Source organism: Carcharodon carcharias, chromosome 9 (genome assembly GCF_017639515.1).
Source record: "Carcharodon carcharias isolate sCarCar2 chromosome 9, sCarCar2.pri, whole genome shotgun sequence".
NCBI lineage: Eukaryota > Metazoa > Chordata > Chondrichthyes > Lamniformes > Lamnidae > Carcharodon > Carcharodon carcharias.
In genome coordinates, this window is record NC_054475.1 from 26356721 (window position 1) to 26374732 (window position 18012).

The following is an 18012-nucleotide window of genomic DNA, read 5'->3' on the forward strand; positions in this document are numbered from 1 at the left end:
TACGGCAGCTCATGCCATTAAAAAAGGGGTCGTGGCTTACGTACATGCGACTGATCTGCCCTCAGCTGTAGACCCCGGGAGCCACTGCGCTACACAGATCTCACCCCACCTGAGACGAAAGGTCGTGCAAGATAAAAGCAGCTGGATTTCAAGGTAAGTAACTGCAACAGTAGAAATCTAACTCAATTGGCATTCCACTATGGGCCTATTACGGGCCTATTTGTCTAATTGTCTGATGATCAGAAACTTGGAAAACTAGTTATTGACTAGAAGAAAGTCAGCGCTACAGATAGTGAATAGATCTGTTGTGATTTTAGACCAAGGGTACAATGGGACTTTGTGAGGGTAAAGAGGTTCTTTGCATTGATGTGGCTGGTGTCTCTGGCATGCTTCACACATCCTCACTACCTTCTCGTATCATTGTTGATCCTTGGCCAATACACAGTATACCTTGGCAGGCACCTTGTTCACTGCATGCCCAGATGCCCTGGTGTAACTGTGACAATATGTCTGGAGAACAGCTGTGGGTACAAGCACCTGTTTTCCCTTGAAAAATCACACCTCTTGAAATACCTAATTCATCTCTGTGCTGCCAAAAACATCTGAGGAATCTGGCACTTCTAGTATTATTTCAGGCCAACCTTCTACGATGACACTCCATAATGCCTTCAATTCTGAGTCATTTGCTGTTTCCTCCCAAGGTTGATTGCACTTGTGTTGGCCAAATTCATCAAATCGACCTTGAGTATATCTTCTACGTTGATGACTACGCCGTCTACTTGTCAGTCTAGTGAGCCATTCGTAATTTTTTTTTTGGATTAGGTAACCTGCTCAGTGTGTCTGAAGTAACAATTTTTCCACCAGACTTGTAACAGACTTCAGAGTCATAGCCCTGTACTTTTATCAGAAGTTTTATAAGCCGGGTACATCTGTTGTAGGTCATGGACTGACTCAAAGTGATTACTCTTGGCCTCTTCTGCTGCAATTGGTGTCTTGGTGATCTTGTGTACGGTCACAATGTTGAGTTCCGTACACGCCGGTAACCCTGCTACTGCCCATCTGCTCATGTCCACCAGGTAGAATACTTGTGGTTTCCATGCAGACTTGCCGTAGCTACATTTCAATGTCAATGTGCCTATGCAATGAATGGGTCACCCATTGTGTGCAGTTACTTTGTCTGTCCTGAGCAGTATCATTGATTTCCAGCAATCCAGATGTCTACCCTTGGGGATTCTCGCCAAAAGATCTCTCTGGGAAGCTTCAGTTGGCAATGAAGGTTGGCCTGAAATAATACTAGAAGTGCCAGATTCCTCAGATGTTTTTGGCAGTACAGAGATGAATTAGGTATTCCAAGAGATGTGATTTATCAAGGGAAAACAGGTGCTTATACCCACAGCTGTTCTCCAGACATATTGTTACAGTTACACCAGGGTATCTGGAAAGATATTCGCCCGTGCTGACTTTGGCTGTTACCGTGAGTTTGCCATTTCTCTATGTGCATGTGATAGTCACAAAAGCTTCTAACCATTTGACTTCATCCACACATTGTGTTGCATTGACAATGTGGAAAACCAGTTCATTTTCCGGTTGAAGATCTTTCCATTTTGAATCTCAGTCCTGGTCTGTTTGGCTGCGAATCTTGTGTATGTGCTTGAGCTTATGTGGATTTCTGGTGCACTCACTGTTGTTGCTACGAGTAAGCTGCAGATACCTTTTGTTTGGCTACATCTTACTTCTGGTCATACATCTGGAACCAGGTTCCTCAAAGGTGAGCCCTATGTCCTTTTATACTGCATGATGTACAAAGATCTTGGAACACAAGACAGCTTTGCGGTGGGTGCAGCAACCTGCACTTCCCACATGTTTTGCTTGCTCTCTGCATCCTGGTTACCATGCCAATATTGGTAGTTGCACCTAATGCTTGCAGGTGTTGTTGTGCAGCTACAATGGCTTCATATATTCTGCCATCTTTTAGCAATGTCAATATTGTGATCTTTCTTTCTCTCCAAAAGATCTCTCTGGAAAGCTTCAGTTGGCATTGAAGGTCTAACCAGCTCCATTATTCATTCATGGCTCAGCTTCTGAGAAACCACAGTCACCAATATCAAAGAAAAGTACAGCAAAGGAACAGGCCCTTCGGCCCTCCAAGCCTGCACCAATTATATTGCCTGTCAAACTAAAACATTTTGCACTTCCGGGGTCTGTATCCCTCTATTCCCATCCTATTCATGTATTTGTCAAGCTGCCTCTTAAACATCACTATCGTACCTGCTTCCACCACCTCCTCTGGCAGCGAATTCCAGACACTCACTAAATTCTGTGTAAAAAAACTTGCCCCGCACATCTCCTATAAAGTTTTCTCCTCTCACCTTAAATCTATGTCCCCTAGTAATTGACTCTTCCACCCTGGGAAAAAGCTTCTGACTATCTACTCTGTCCATACCACTCATAAGTTTGTAAACCTCTATCAAGTCGTCCCTCAATCTCCGTCGCACTTGAGAACAATCTGAGTTTCTCCAACCTCTCCTCATAGCTAATAACCTCCAGACCAGGCAGCATCCTGGTAAACCTCCTCTGCACCCTCTCCAGTGCCTCCATATCCTCCTGGTAATGTGGCGACCAGAATTGCACACAATATTCCAAGTGTGGCTTAACCAAGGTTCTATACAGCTGCAGCATGACTTCCCAGCTTTTATACTCAATACCCCTGCCGATGAAGGCAAGCATGCCATATGCCTTCCTGACTACCTTATCCACCTGAGTTGCCACTTTCAGTGACCTGTGGACCTGTACACCCAGATCCCACTGCCTGTCAATGCACTTAAGGGTTCTGCCATTTACTGTATAATTCCTGCCTGTATTAGACCTTCCAAAATGCATTACCTCGCATTTATCCGGATTAAACTCCATCTGCCATTCCTCCGCCCAAGTCTCCAATCGATCTATATCCCGTTGTATCCTTTGACAATCCTCTTCACTATTTGCAACTCCTCCAACCTTAGTGTCATCTGCAAACTTACTAATTAGCCCAGTTACATTTTCCTCCAGATCATTTATATATACTACAAACGGCAAAGGTCCCAGCACTGATCCCTGCGGAACACCATGAGCCACAATTCTCCATTCAGAAAAGCACCCTTCCACTGCTACCCTCTGTCTTATATGACCAAGCCAATTCTGTATCTATCTTGCCAGCTCACCTCTGCTCCCATGTGACTTTAGGTTCTGTACCAGTCTGCTATGAAGAACCTTGTCAAAGGCCTTACTGAAATCCATGTAGATAACATCCACTGCCCTTCCATCGTTGATCATCTTTGTCACTTCCTCGAAAAACTCAATCAACTTAGTGATACACAACCTCCCCTTCACAAAAAACATGCTGCCTCTCACTAATATGCCCATTTGCTTCCAGTCCTTGCCTTTGTCACACCTGCTGTCAAACTAATTAATTCTTATGGTGCTGTCTGTAAGCTATCAGTTCCGATGATGTATTCTAAAGTTCACCTTTACACGAAGCTGATCCTCCAGCTTGTTCCACAGCTTTCTGATTTCCTCAGAGAGGCCCAAAGTGTTGATTCTGTGCAACCCCTTGTTTCCAATGACCATGTTTATTTTCATCATTTGTTTATCTGGTTCCGTGATGGATAAATTTAAAAAAGCACAGTTCCAGTCTTTATATAAAAAACCTAAGTTCAGACAGGACATCTGTAGGCCTATAGGCTTCCAATTCATGCTGAGCAATTTAATGGTTATCCTCCTGATGTTTTCTGTCTTTTACAAATGCTGCCGAGGTGCAGGGGATTTGTAACTTTTTGTTATCCATTCATGGGATGTGGGCTTCTCTAGCAGGGCCGGCATTTATTGCTCATCCCTGGTTGCCCTTGAGAAGGTGGTGGTGAGCTGCCTTCTTGAACCACTGCAGTCCATTTGATGGAGGTACACCCACAGTGCTGTTAGGGAGGGAGTTCCAGGATTCTGACCCAGTGAAAGATATATTTCCAAGTCAGGATGGTGAGTGCTGTTCCCATTCATCTGTTGTCCTTGTCCATCTAGATAGTAGTGGTCATGGGTTTGGAAGGTGCTGTCTAAGGTGAATTCCTGCAGTGCATCTTGTAGATGGTACATAATGCTGCTACTGTGCGTCGGTGGAGGAGGGAGTGAATGTTTGTGGATGTGGTGCCAATCAAGCAGGCTGCTTTGTCTGGGATGGTGTCAAGCTTCTTGAGTGTTGTAGGAGCTGCACTCATCCAGGCAAATAGGGAGTATTTCATCATACTCCTGACTTGTGCCTTGTAGATGCAGGACACTCCTTGGGGAGTCAGGAGGCGAGTTATTCATCACAGGATTCCTAGCCTCTGACCTGCTCTTGTAACCACAGTATTTATATGGCTAGTCCAGTTTAGTTTCTGGTCAATCGTAACCGCCAGGATGTTAATAGTGGGGGATTCAGTGATAGTAATGCCATTGAATGCCAAGGGGTGAAAGTTAGTTTCTCTTTCGTTGGAGATGGCCATTGCCTGGCACTGGTGTGGCATGAATGCTACTTGCCACTTGTCAATCCAAGCCTGGATACTGTCCAGGTCTTGCTGCATTTGGACATGGACTGGTTCAGTATCCGAGGAATCGCCAATGGTGCTGAAGTCTTGTGCTTCAGAACATGCCGCGACCCTAGCCAAGATGTTCCAGTACATCTACAACACTGGTATCTACCTGGGTATGTGGAAAATTGCTCAGGTACGTTCTGTAAACAAAAAGCAGGACAAATACAACTCGGTCAATTACCGTCCCATCAGTCTACTCTTGATCATCAGTAAAGTGATAGAAGAGGTCATCAACAGTGCTATCAAGCGGCACTTGCTTATCAATAACCTGACGCCTAGTTTGGTTTCTGCCAGGGCCACTCAGCTCCTGACCTCATTACAGCCTTGGTTCAAACATGGAAAAAGAGCTGAACTCCAGAGGTGAGTGACTGCCTTTGATATCAAGGCTGCATTTGACCGAGTGTGGCATCAAGGAGCCCTAGCAAAACTGCAGTCAATGGGAATCAGGGGGAAAACTCTCCACTGGCTGAGTCATACATAGCACAGCCCCAATTCTAGCCTTATGAGGGAAGGAAGGTCATTGAAGAAACAGCTGAAGATGGTTGGGCCTAGGACACTACCCTGAGGAACTCCTGCAGTGATGTCCTGGAGCTGAGATGACTGACCTCCAACAACCACAACCATCTTCCTTTGTGCTAGGGTCTCTAGATTACTAGTCTAGCGACAATACCATTACACCATTGCCTCCCCAAAGCTTCTGAGAAATGCAGCAATTACGTGTTTTTCTTGTTCTCTCCCCATCTTTGTTTTTTTTTCTTGGCTGGAGCTCAGTTTTTTTTCTATCTTGAGGGCTATCTATATTTTGCGCAGGAATGGCACCCGAGGACATCATGATGGCCTTGAAGCTTGTACTGTCTAACACGAAATGGACTGCCCAATTCACCACTGATCCAGCTGCCCACAAATCAGGTGCTTACTGCTCTTGAAACACAGTCTGCAGAGGGACTCTGCCTTCTCTGTACAGCACAAAATCCTGCCTGTGGTTTTTCTTATGATCTTCAAATCTTCATCACTTTATTTAAGAGGGACCACTGCTGCTCATCATGTTGTAGTTCTTTGTCCACTAAATATAAACTTGCCAATCTCACACAGGACTGGTAAACTAAACGTAGGTTCAGTTTAGTTGAAGATGTAGTTGAGGATTGCATAGTAGACATGTTTACTATAAAGATTCAACAGCTATTGTTAACAAGAAAGTACAGTTGCAACTTCTTCATGCCACATGCTGCTAGCTAAATTGAAAGCTCCTCTGAATACGGTTTGCTGGTTACATGCTTTACATCATGGCTACTTACTTATTAGCATATTCCCTCTTAAAGCAATATCACAAAAGCAATTGCACAATATTTATTTACACAGGATAAAGAGGTTTCAAGTGCTTGCAATTTCTGCTCTTGATACTTTAAAGGCTCTGGATGATTGACACTTTCATTGCGCTTTAGTAATAAGAGCTTGTTTTAAGAAAGTGGAATGTTATCGATGAACAACTTTTTTAAAGCGTTTGTTTACACACCTTATTATCACTATAGGGTTCATTGGTTCTATACAGTGTATAGTGAATGAATGGGCATGCAAGTTCCATAACTTGGCATGAGGGGCATGATGGGCCTTAGGGGGTCAGTGGAGGGCATATCTTGGCATGCAGGGCACAAAGGGCCATAGCAGTGGGTGGGGAGCATACCTTGGCATGGGGTGCATGAGGAGGGTCTTTCCCTCATGCATACTATGGTTCATGACACCCCTGAGGTGCTGTGAACCACAACTGTTTGAACAGTCCTCCCGACTCCATGAAAATTGTAGAGGACTAGGATATGCCTATCCCCACAATGAAGCCGGCCTTAAAAGGTCCTGTTGCAAATCAGACACCCTAGGAATGGGGTCGGGAATCCTGGAATCGGGTCCGTGAAAAACCAGCCTGTTAATCCAATGTCTCATCTGCCCCCTCACGTGGATGCAAAAGATCCCATGGCACTATTTTGAAGAGTTAGGGAGTCACCCTGGGTGTCCTACTCAATATTTATCCCTCAATCACAGAAACAAAATATCTGGTCATTATCACATTACTGTTTGTGGCAGCTGGCTGAGTGTAAATTGGCTGTCAAATTTCCTGCATTACAAAAATGACTATACTTCAAATGTATTTCACTGGCTGTAAAATGCTTTGGGATGCCTTAATGTTGTGAAAGGAACTATTCTTTCTTTTTTAACCTTTAGCTATAATCACAGCCAGTAAATGTCATTAAACAGGAAAGCAATTACTAAACAAATTAATGCCAAGCTTATTGCTACATATCATGTGGATGCCATAGTGGTTTTTCTATAATTATCAGCCTGAGTTATTAAACTGTAGTAATTGCCAATGTTTACATTTTGATAGGAACCAACTCCAATATTAACAATGGAAATATCTTCAAAGCAGGTAAGCCACCTAAGTAAACACAGTATAACTTTTTAAATCAATGGGGCTAGGTTGTATTTGGATGTGCAAAATGATTATTTTGTTCAGTAGTCACTCTGGCTTATTGGAAGTTATTTGTTCTCGTGTTTTGTGAGTTATATGTAAGAACTGCAGCTCCATAGACACCAAATTCACAAAACCATAAATATTCAGCTGCACCCAGGACAGTAATTTGGAGTGATATACATCAATGATCACTATCATTACCTTTCAAGTAGCTGACTCACAATTGCCAATTACAGAGGCCTGTGAACATATTGAACATCAGCTTTCTCAATCAGAGAATTATAGAGATGATTAATGAGCGGGGAAAAATAAAGAGAAAACAGAGCCAGAAGTGATCATATGCAGGTCTCAAGAAATAGCTAAGCTGGTAAATGCTGTCTTCTCTTGAGACATGTAGACCAAGGATGTTGCAAGTTTAATTCATGCTCTGTGCTGTTAGCTGGTCTTTATTGGAGCATGTGGGCTTTCCACTTTTGGTCTCAGCATCTCTGGACTATGGAGAGTTAAAAAACAGCCAGTGTTTCCATTCCAGGTTGCTCTCCAGTGACCTCTGCTGGAACTGTGTTGTGTTAACAAAAAGGCTGGATTGCAGTAAACTGACAGAAAGAAACAAACATTTAATTATGATTCCTGCCTGATTTGTGGAACTATAAAATAGCATTAGACAGTAGGTTTAGAACAAGAGAGGCGAGGAAAATAAAAATCCTGAGTAAGAGCAGTTGCAGACGGAGGCAGTTGTCTTTTCTGGACAAATTCAGTTAGCACAAATGCTGAAATGACCATTCGTAAAATCTCCTGTCAAGAGGCTGTAATGGTAGGCAGAGTGCCATTTTAATTGCTTCTAGTAAATAAGCATCAGAGTGTAAACAGATTGATATTGATGCTACCTTATTGCTTACAGTGCATCCATCTTATAACATCATTGTGATGCCAAAAAGATGTGATACTATGGAATAACTTGAGCTTTACCAGACAATACAAATAGTAACGCAAACAGCTATACAATGCATAGGATGATGTAGGGCCTTTAAGGCTAAGGAATTACTTCTCTCCATATAGCTAAAGATTATTTCAACAGTATTTCTTTAAATACAAGATTTCTAGTTATTCTTTCTTGAAAGACTTTCAGTCTTGAAAAACCTTCAGGGGAGATGGCAGCATAGTGCTATTGAACTAGTGATTTGGAGACCTAGGCTAATTCCCTTGGGTCATGGGTTCAAATCCCACCATGACAAATGATGGAATTTAAGTTCAGTATGAGGAGAATCTGGAATTGAAAGCTAGCTTTATTCATGGTGACCATGAAAAAATTGTTGATTGTCATTTTAAAAACTCATCTGCTTCACTAATGTCCTTTAATGAAGGAAATCTGTCATCCTTACCTGGCTTGCCCTACATAAGACTCCTGATCTACTGCAGTGGTTGAATCTTAATTGGCCTCTGAAGTGGCCTCTTCAGATGCTCAGTTCAAGGGCAATTATGGGTGGCCTTGCCAATGACGCCCACATCCCATCAAAGAATAAAGAGAAAAAGACTGTCCATATGTAAAAACAGGCCTAGGAATATAAATAAAAATTTTGTAAAAGTGTTTGGCCTTGTGATTTGTTTGTAGTCAAAGAACATTAAAGGGCTAGATGTGAATTATTTTCTCCTGAGTTGAAAATGCAGCTTGACATTTGATGGGCTCAATAATATCCAAAGAATAAAGTTTCTATTTCTTTGAAATCTGCCTGATATAATTTCAGCATCTATCATTGAAGAAAACAGCCTCCTAATACCAATCTTGTTCCATGATAAGGATTCAAGCTTCATAGCAACATTATAACTGCTCCTTACTTGAGTCTCACTGGTGTCATGCACATAGGAGTTAGACTGTAGAAACTCTGGAGTGCATAGACTGCCATCATCTCTTCATCAACAGAATCAATGCTGATTTTTTTTTAATTAATCTGACAGCTTTTCTAAAACTTTTTCCTTCAAATCTAGTGAGTGTTCATTTTTAGCACTAAGGTTAGCTCTCAAATAATAAATTGCATCAAATAATTGCCCCCCCAATTTTGTCACACTTAACCAATTCCATCATCTCATCCACCCCTCACATGCCATTCCATCCTTCCTACGCTATTCCCATTTCACACTCTCTATCCTTCCCATGGCAATCTGATCCTGCTCTTGCCATCCTAATCTCTCCTATCAATTCCATCCCATCATTCACAGAAACAATTTCTCCAGCCAGGGCAGCTTTGTTGTCAGGCTCCCTTTACCTTCCTCTGTTTCTGTTCTCCAATCCCCACCCTGGTTGCTCTCATCCTCCGAGCACCCCATGTGCCTCTGTGTGCACTAGGCACTGCCCACCAACAGAAAAGCCCTATAAACTGACCAATCAAAACAGCCTGGACAAACAACAACTGAGTATTATTATTATAGATTTTGCGCTATGCACTGAGAGGCTTGAGCCCTTAACAGAATCTGTGCTTACGTTGCTTTAATATCACTTACAGAAGCAGATTTATATTGGATCGAAGAATAGCTTGGTGCAGCTTGCTCTGCAGAGGTGTGATGCATATGGTACGGCTTGCTTTGAATGCTGCCTTGCTAGAGATCCCTATTGCGCATGGGATGGGAATTCATGTTGCAGATATGTGCCAGCACCAAAAAGGTATGCATTAAATCAAAGTTAGTGTAGGTTACTTTGAACAATTATCTTTTTGTGGGTTTTTAGATGCAGATTTTGTGCTTTATTACAAATAGTTAAGAAAGTATTTTTTCTGCAATTTATTAAGGGCCTGTTTGTGATAATGTGGAATTGGAATCAGGATGCATGCAAAAGCAGGGAAGAATTATTATGCTTTGCAAAAATCAACATTTTAAATGCATTAATGTAGTTTCCACTTGCTGAGTATTTCCAGCGAACCTTTTGAAGTTTTACAATTTTGATAGAAACACAGACCAGAGGAAAGATGCATTAACCCTGGTTCAATGAAGAGTGCAGGAGGACATGCCAGGAGCAGCACCAAGCATATCTAAAAATGAGCTGTCAATCTGGTGAAGCTGCAACACAGAACTACTTGTGTGCCAAACAGCATAAACGGCAAATGATAGACAGAGCTAAGTGATTCCACAACCAATGAATCAGATGTAAGCTCTGCAGTCCTGCAACATCCGGCCCTGAATGGTAGTGGACAACTAAAGAACTCACTGGAGGAGCAGGCATCACAAATATCCACAAGCTCAATGATGGGGGAGCCCAGCACATCAGTACAAAAGATAAGGCTGAAGCATTTGCAACTATCTTCAGCCAGAACTGTCGAGTGGATGATCCATCATGACCTCCTCCGGAGGTCCCCAGCATCACAGATGTCAGTCTTCAACCAATTCGATTCACTCTATGTGATATGAAGAAATGGCTGAAAGCACTGGATACTGCAAAGGCAATGGGCCTTGACAATATTCCAGCAATAGTACTGAGGAACTTGCTGCACCCCTAGTCAAGCTGTTCCAGTACAGATATAACACTGACACCTACCCAGCAATGTGGAAAATTGCCCAGGTACGTCCTGTACACAAAAAGCAGGACAAATCTAATCCGGACAATTACTGCCCCATCAGTCTACTCTCAGTCATCAGTTATGTGATGGAAGGAGTCACCAACAGTGCTATCAAATAGCACTTGCTTTTAATAACTTGCTCACTGATGCTCAGTTTGGATTCCACCAGCGCCACTCAGCTCCTGACCTCATTTCAACTTTGGTTTAGACATAGACAAAAGAACTCAACTCCAGAGGTGAGGTGAGAGTGACCACCCTTGACATCAAGGCAGCATTGAACCGAGTGTGGCATCAAGTAGCCTTAGCAAAACTCGAGTCAATGGGAATCAGGGGAAAACCCTCTGCTGGTTGGAGTCATGTCTAGCACAAAGGAAGGTGGTCGTGGTTGTTGGAGGTCAATCATCTCAGTTCCAGGACGTCACTGCAGGAGATCCTCAGGGTAGTGTCCTAGGCCCAACCATCTTCAGCATGTTCCTTCCATCATAGGGTCAGAAGCAGCTGATGATTGCACAATGTTCAGCACCATTCACGACTCCTCAGATACAGAGGCAGTCCATGTCCAAATGCAGCAAGTCCTGGACAATACCCAGGCTTGGGCTGACAAGTGGCAAGTAACATTAGCACCACACAAGTGCCAGGCAATGACCATCTCCAAGAAGAGAAAATCTAACCATCACACCTTGACATTCAATTTTTTTTTCATTCATTCGCGGGATGTGGGCTTCACTGGCTGGGACAGCATTTATTGCCCATACCTAGTTGCCCTTGAGAAGGTGGTGGTGAACTGCCTTCTTGAACCGCTGCTGTCCATGTGGTGTAGGTACACCCACAGTGCTGTCAGGAAGGGAGTGCCAGGATTCTGACCCAGCAACAGTGAAGGAACAGCAATACATTTCAATGGCATTACCAGCATGGAATCCCCCACCATCAACTTCCAAGGAGTTACCATTAACCAGAAACTGAACTGGATTAACCATATAAATACTGTGGCTACAAGAGCAGGTCAGAGGTTAGGAATCCCACTAGAATGCACCATTCTCCATGGCAACACCTCTACCAATCAGAGTCTTCTTGCCAACCAATCAGCGCCCTCTTCCCATGTAGTATAATTTGTCGTTCCCTTTATATGTAATATTCTTACAAATCTGTCCTGATGAGTGCAAGACAAAAAGCTTTGACAGCATGTCTCTTTTTCAGCAATACTATTAAGCAACTTTCTTTGCATATAAAGACGCTTTGTGAAACCTGCTGTAAATTTAAAGTGTGCTTGTTAAGATCATGGACTTCTCTCTGGGGATCCCATTGTTCCTGTGTTTTGAAGAATTGAATGATGAGATAATAGAAGAGAAAAGGACGGGAAGCAGGAGAGCATGGCAGCATACATGCATACAACACCTGACACACAGGTATCCGTCCCTGGGCAACTGAGTTCCTACTTATCTTGGGAATTCAGATAGGCAATGTGGAAAGGGTAATGGCAGAATTGAAAATAGCAGTAGTGGCTACATTGAAAAAGGAGTGGTGGCAGCTTTAAAAAGGGATGATGGGCCACATTATAGAACTACTCAACCATTAGCACTCATACTTGCACATGTATTAGCTCTGTGGCCCTTGTTTACATGTTCTACATGATCTTCAGCCAATTTGGTACAAGGTAAGACGTTTACCTATAATTGTTCAATAGCAATATCTGTGACTTCGGTGTACAAAGACAAAGATTTTTTGCTACTTAAATCCGATAACTAAAATGTGTTTTCTTTTCTATTAGACAGACCAGACGTCAAGATATAAAGTATGGAGATCCAATAATTCAGTGCTGGGATCAGGAGGACAGTGAGTACATAAACACAAAAAAGAGGATTATTGCATTACACCTGTGTAAATGTTAGTGCTGGCAGTATTCAGCTACAGTTGATGGTGACAATACCCCGTAGCATACAGAAATTATTTTCCTGGCTGAAGGAGGATGGGTATGGGTGGTAGAAAAAAAGTGAAAAATTAGTTGAAGCACACAAACACTAATTTGGAATTATAGAACAACAAAAATTATCCTCTTACACTATTGATCAACCAAATTATTCAGTAAATCTTTTGTCGGTTTGAATTTTCTCTTAGTTATAATCTATGGAGACTATTCTGGCTTTTTTGGGAATGGAGTTCTTTATGTACACTTTAGGTACTAACAAAAAGTTATTTCACTATATTATTTTTAACGACGATGGCAGCCCCTGCAGGTAAACAATTCTGTGCAGTCATTCAGTTGGCAAACTTTATCCCATGTGGGATTGTAAATCCAATCCAAGCTTGGAATTTAGCTTAAAGGTGATTTCTGTGTGGGGTGTGGATTCACAAATGTCCTACAGAATTGAACTACAGGACTCCTTTAAGTGGGATTCCCGCCCAAAGGCAGCCTTTTTTTCCGCCACCCATACCCATCCTCCTTCAGCCAGGAAAATAATGATGGCCAGACTGCTTCACAGGGCCAAAGCCTGTGATAGCAGATAGAGGTTTTGGGGTCCAGGGTCCCAATCGTGGGATAAGGTCCCACGGTAAGGAGCTCCTGATTGTGGAGGGAAGAATCGGATGGTAATCCAGGGCTTTTTGATCATGGGGACGAGGTTGGAGGCTCCAATGGTAGTCAGAGTGGGGTTTGACCAGAAAGACCATGGTGAAAGTTTTTATTGGGTTAGCTTGTTGAGCCTAGAGAAAACATTCCTGTTCCTCCTGGCCCAGTAGCAGTAATTAATAAAGGCACTTGCTCATGGATTCTGCGCCTCCCACGTCCTCAAAGCTGCCATGTTGCCCAAGGCACAAGACACTGATGTGCCTGGGTTACAAATAGAAGAATGATTAAAGATGGCACACAGCCTCACTATAATATTTAAATGGTCAATCCACTTCCCATGAGCAGGTTTGTCACCCACACTTTCTCTCAACTCCGTTAAAACATGAAGTTCAAGGTGGGTTCCGTTCCTGTTCCAGATTTTCTGCATTTTAACCTCTGACATGACACTTAGTAACCTGTTTTTGAGTGTTTAGATTCAGCCCAGTGTGACTTCATCAGTTATTTGAACCACATCCTGCATGGGCATGAAATCATTTAAAACATTCCTTGCAAAAATTAATGGCTTGGAACATTAGAACATCAGTAGTTGTCACAACAGCTGTTTTCATTTTGGGCCATGGAATGTTTTAATCATTAGTTGTTAAAATTTATTCTCCCTACTTTGGTGTTTACTAGCATGAAATGGTCATTATAATTCTTTTTCATGAATGCCCATAATAAACATTTCCTATTACATAGATGCAAAGAACGTGCTAACTGAGAAGAAGTTGATTTTTGGAGTGCAGTACAATTCCACATTCCTGGAATGCAGTCCAAAGTCACAGCAAACATCGGTCATCTGGTCTGTTCAGCGATCACTGGATGGCCAACAGGAGGAGGTAATTACTCTGAACGGTGCATTCTAGCTAGCTAACAGGAAGCAGAGAGTTGACATAAATGGGTCTTTTTCTGGTTGGCAGCACGTGACGAGTCAGGTGCCACAGGGATCAATTACAATTTATTTTGGTGATTACAATTTATATCAATGGCTTGGATGAAGGGACCGAATGACTAGTAGCTAAATTTGCTGACAACACATAGATAAGTAGGAAAGTCAATTGTGAAGAGGATGTAAGGAGGAAACAAAGTGACATAGATAGGTTAAGTGGGTGGGAAAATGGAGTATAATATAGGCCAATGTGAAATTGTTCATTTTGGCAGGAAGAATAAAAAAGCTTATTATCTAAATGGTGAGAGATTGCACAGCTCTGAGATGCAGAGGGATTTGGGTGTCCTAGTGGATGAATCACAAAAGGTTAGTATGCAGGTACAGCAGGCAGTTAGAAAAGCTAACAGAATGTTATCATTTATCGTGAGGGAAATTGATTACAAAAGTAGGGACATTATGCTTCAGGGCATTATACAAGGCATTGGTGAGACCACATTTGGAGTATTGTGTACAGTACTGGTCTCCTTATTTCAACAAAGATGTAAATGCGTTAGATGCAGTTCAGAGAAGGTTTAGTAGACTAATACCAGGAATGGACAGTTTGTCTTATGGGGAAAGGCTGGACAGGTTAGGCTTGTATCCATTGGAATTTAGGAGAGTAAGAGGCAACTTAAGTGAGATCCTGAGGGGTCTTGACAGGGTGGATGTGGAGAGGATGTTTTCTCTTGTAGAGGAATCTGGAACTGGGAGTCACTGTTTAAAAATAAGGAGTCACTCATTTAAGACAGAGATGAGGAGAAATTGTTTCTCTCAGAGGGTTGTGAGTTTTTGGAACTTTCTTCCTCAAAAGGTGGTGGAAGCAGAGTCTTTTAATATTTTTAAGGCAGAGCTAGATAGATTCTTGATTAACAAGGGGATGAAAGGTTATTGAGATTAGGTAGGAATGTGGGTTTGAGGTTATATTCAGATCAGCCATGATCTTATTGAATGGCGGAGCAGGCTTGAGGGGCCAAGTGGCCTACTCCTGCTCCTAATTCGTATGTTCTTAACACTGAACATTATTGGATTAGAGATGTCTCGTAAATCCTTCAGTTACATTTCAAGAGGCTTTTCTGATTATTAATCAGGCCATAAATATGTTCATGTATATTTTCACATCGTTCCTATAATTAAATCACATTAATATTCTCATGGCAAATGATTGCAGTGAAATATTACAGATCATAGTCAGTTTTCTAACATTCTTGAAAATGTGAAAATATAAATCAAGCCTTGACCATCTTCACAGCAAAATAGCACAGTTTCTGGAGCAAAATAACATACTCAGGAGCCACAGATGCATGTCACTTCTCCACTGCTAGCATGTGATGCTTGGTGGAAATGTATCTCTCAATCACAAGTGTTCTCATTGGAATAGTTTAACTGCACATTAAAGATATGTTGACCTCAAAATCCATTCCATTTATCTGTAGAGAGACATTCTGGATCTTCAGCCTCTTAAAAGACTATAGGCCTTATATGAACATTTCCTTTCTTTTCAAATGTTCCTATGATATTTTCCTGCTTTCTCCTATCTTTGCAAGTTTTCATCTTAATCATGGAAAAACTCTTGATCATGGTTTCCTCCATGTCTTATCAAACTCACAATATCTCATTCATTTAGAGTGAAGTTGATTCATTTTGTTTTGAAAGTAAACTTATTTTAATGATAAGAATTATTTTAATGATAAGAATAAATACCACCCCACGGGGTAGAATTTGGTCTGTATTCCTGTTCCAACTGGCTCCAAAGAAACATGAACATAAATAGTTAGCTTATATTTTGTTGGGGGCCATGGGGATTGCTGACAAGTCTTCAGCCACCTAATTTCTGGTTGGGGTCCTTCAAAAGGCATAGACTTCTACTTACATATTTAAGAGGCTGATTGACGGTTTTAGTCATTCCACCCAGATGCATAAAAAAAAGAGCCCCACAATGCTTGCGCAGATTGGACGCAGGTTGTCCTACTCTTGAATTAGTATGTTTTGCCAATATTTCATGCATGAAAAATGGACCCAATCCACATCAATTTATTCCCGCTTTAAAAATGCAACCTGACTTTTATTGATCAAAAATCATCCTTCTAACGTTTAACATTTTTGAAAGCTCTGATCTTGTTTGTGAGCCAACAATAATTGTACCTCTTTGGGACCAGAATGATCTGCTTGGTCCTGTAGCTCTTTTGATGCCAATATTATTGCAAATAGAGGGGTTCTTTATTGGCATAGAGAAGGGACAACTTAATCTGATAAATCTCATTGTGAAAAAAGTCTAACAAGCTTGTGATTATCCTGGAATTTCATTTATATCATATATTTAAAATTATATTCAAACAGTTTTGCAAATCAGCTATACAATCAGTGCATTACCACTCTAATTGGTACAACTGCTGTACTTAATTATTAATTTGCAATTAACAGGCAAATAAGGTAAAAGAAAATGGCAAAATTGATGTTGGGAACTAAAAGCATAATCTGAAGCAATGTTAAGTAGAAAAAGGATTTTACTAAACATTATTTCTGTATGAGAAAATTCACCTTATTAGTGAATTAGAGTTACATCAGGGGCAGGATCTTCTGGTTGGTGGGCGGGGGGCAGGGGGGAGCCTGCTCACCGACACATAAAATGACACGGGATGACGTCGGGTGGAACTCCCAGTGTCACCCCACGACATTTCCATTTTCAGGTCAGCGGGGCCGCAGCCGAGTCAGCTGCACACCCGCCGACCTGTCAACGGCCTATTAAGGCCATTGAAAAACTAATTAAAATCATTAATGGAACCGCTCGTCCAACTTTAAGGTTGGCGGGCAGGCTGGGAGCCCTGGCGGGCTTTGGAAAAAGCATGAAGCCTCATCCACTGGAGGGATGAGGTTTCATGAGGGTATTTAAATTTTTAATAAAGGTTTCAGTTAAAGTTATGGACATGTCCCAACTCATGACAGTGTCACATGAGGGGACATGTCAGGGAAATTTTTCTATCATTTTTATTGCAAATTTTAATTCAGAGCCAATCTCCCTGAGGCAGCACTTAGCATCAGGGAGAACAGTGCGTTCTTTCGTGCGCATGCACAAAACATCGCACTCCCGGTTGAGAGAATCCCCCCGTCTCACCACCTGCACAGGGAGCACATTGCGCTTCCTGGCAGACGTCACGCTGGGTGGGCCTTAATTGGCCCGCCCACGAAAAATGACGGCGCGCCCCAATTGGGGTCACCGATTGGAGGCGTGCCAGCCTGCGCCCGCACCACCAGGGAATTTGTTTGCTATTCACATTGTTTGCAACAGCATTGGCAAACTAGTCTCTGTTTTGGTTCAGGCAAAGCCAAGTATTAAAGTTAATCAGTTTATCAAAATCATTGCGAGACATTCCTCTGAAATTGATTTTTTGTTGAATTTTATTGCTAACATTTATTTGAAAATTCTATGGAGGAATTGGGCTAATGCTGTTAGTTATTACAATGTCTTTTCAGCTCATTGGATGTGGTTTCATACCAGCCTATAAAGATTACTCTTGTTGTCAGGTACAAAGCTTCCAAGTTAAATGCGCTTGGACAGCTAAAATGAAGGCAGGGATTTTCTGGCCCCATCGTGGCAGGACCTGCCAAGGGAGCCCAGCCAAAAGTCCATTCCTGGCAGCGGGTGGGGGCAGAAAATCCTGCCCCTAAATTTCTGCTGGCACGAGTCAACAAACACAAGTCAGCCCATAGCTTAGCATTTAGTGCCACTACCTGACTCAGTGAGGCTATAAATAGGCAGGAAATGGAAATGCCGTATGGTGCATTAGAGAGTATTATTGAGGCTGGAGTTAAGGCATATTGTTGGAACAGGAGGGAACTTTACTCTGCGTCTAACTGCATGTATACTA

At 42.1% G+C, this 18012-nt stretch overlaps 1 protein-coding gene across 2 annotated transcripts in view; it reads left to right on the forward strand.

Moving 5' to 3' along the window:
• The window catches only part of LOC121281936 (semaphorin-3D-like), a 133421-nt gene that overhangs the window by 109537 nt on the left and 5872 nt on the right, over nucleotides 1–18012 (forward strand). Inside the window, exons 13-16 of one of the 2 annotated variants that reach the window (XM_041195165.1) lie at nucleotides 6979–7020; nucleotides 9567–9724; nucleotides 12382–12446; nucleotides 13918–14057. In XM_041195165.1, the coding sequence (XP_041051099.1) occupies nucleotides 6979–7020; nucleotides 9567–9724; nucleotides 12382–12446; nucleotides 13918–14057 (405 nt within the window). Of the gene's footprint in view, nucleotides 1–6978; nucleotides 7021–9566; nucleotides 9725–12381; nucleotides 12447–13917; nucleotides 14058–18012 lie in introns of those variants that run through there. The other variant, XM_041195166.1, reaches the window with a different exon arrangement.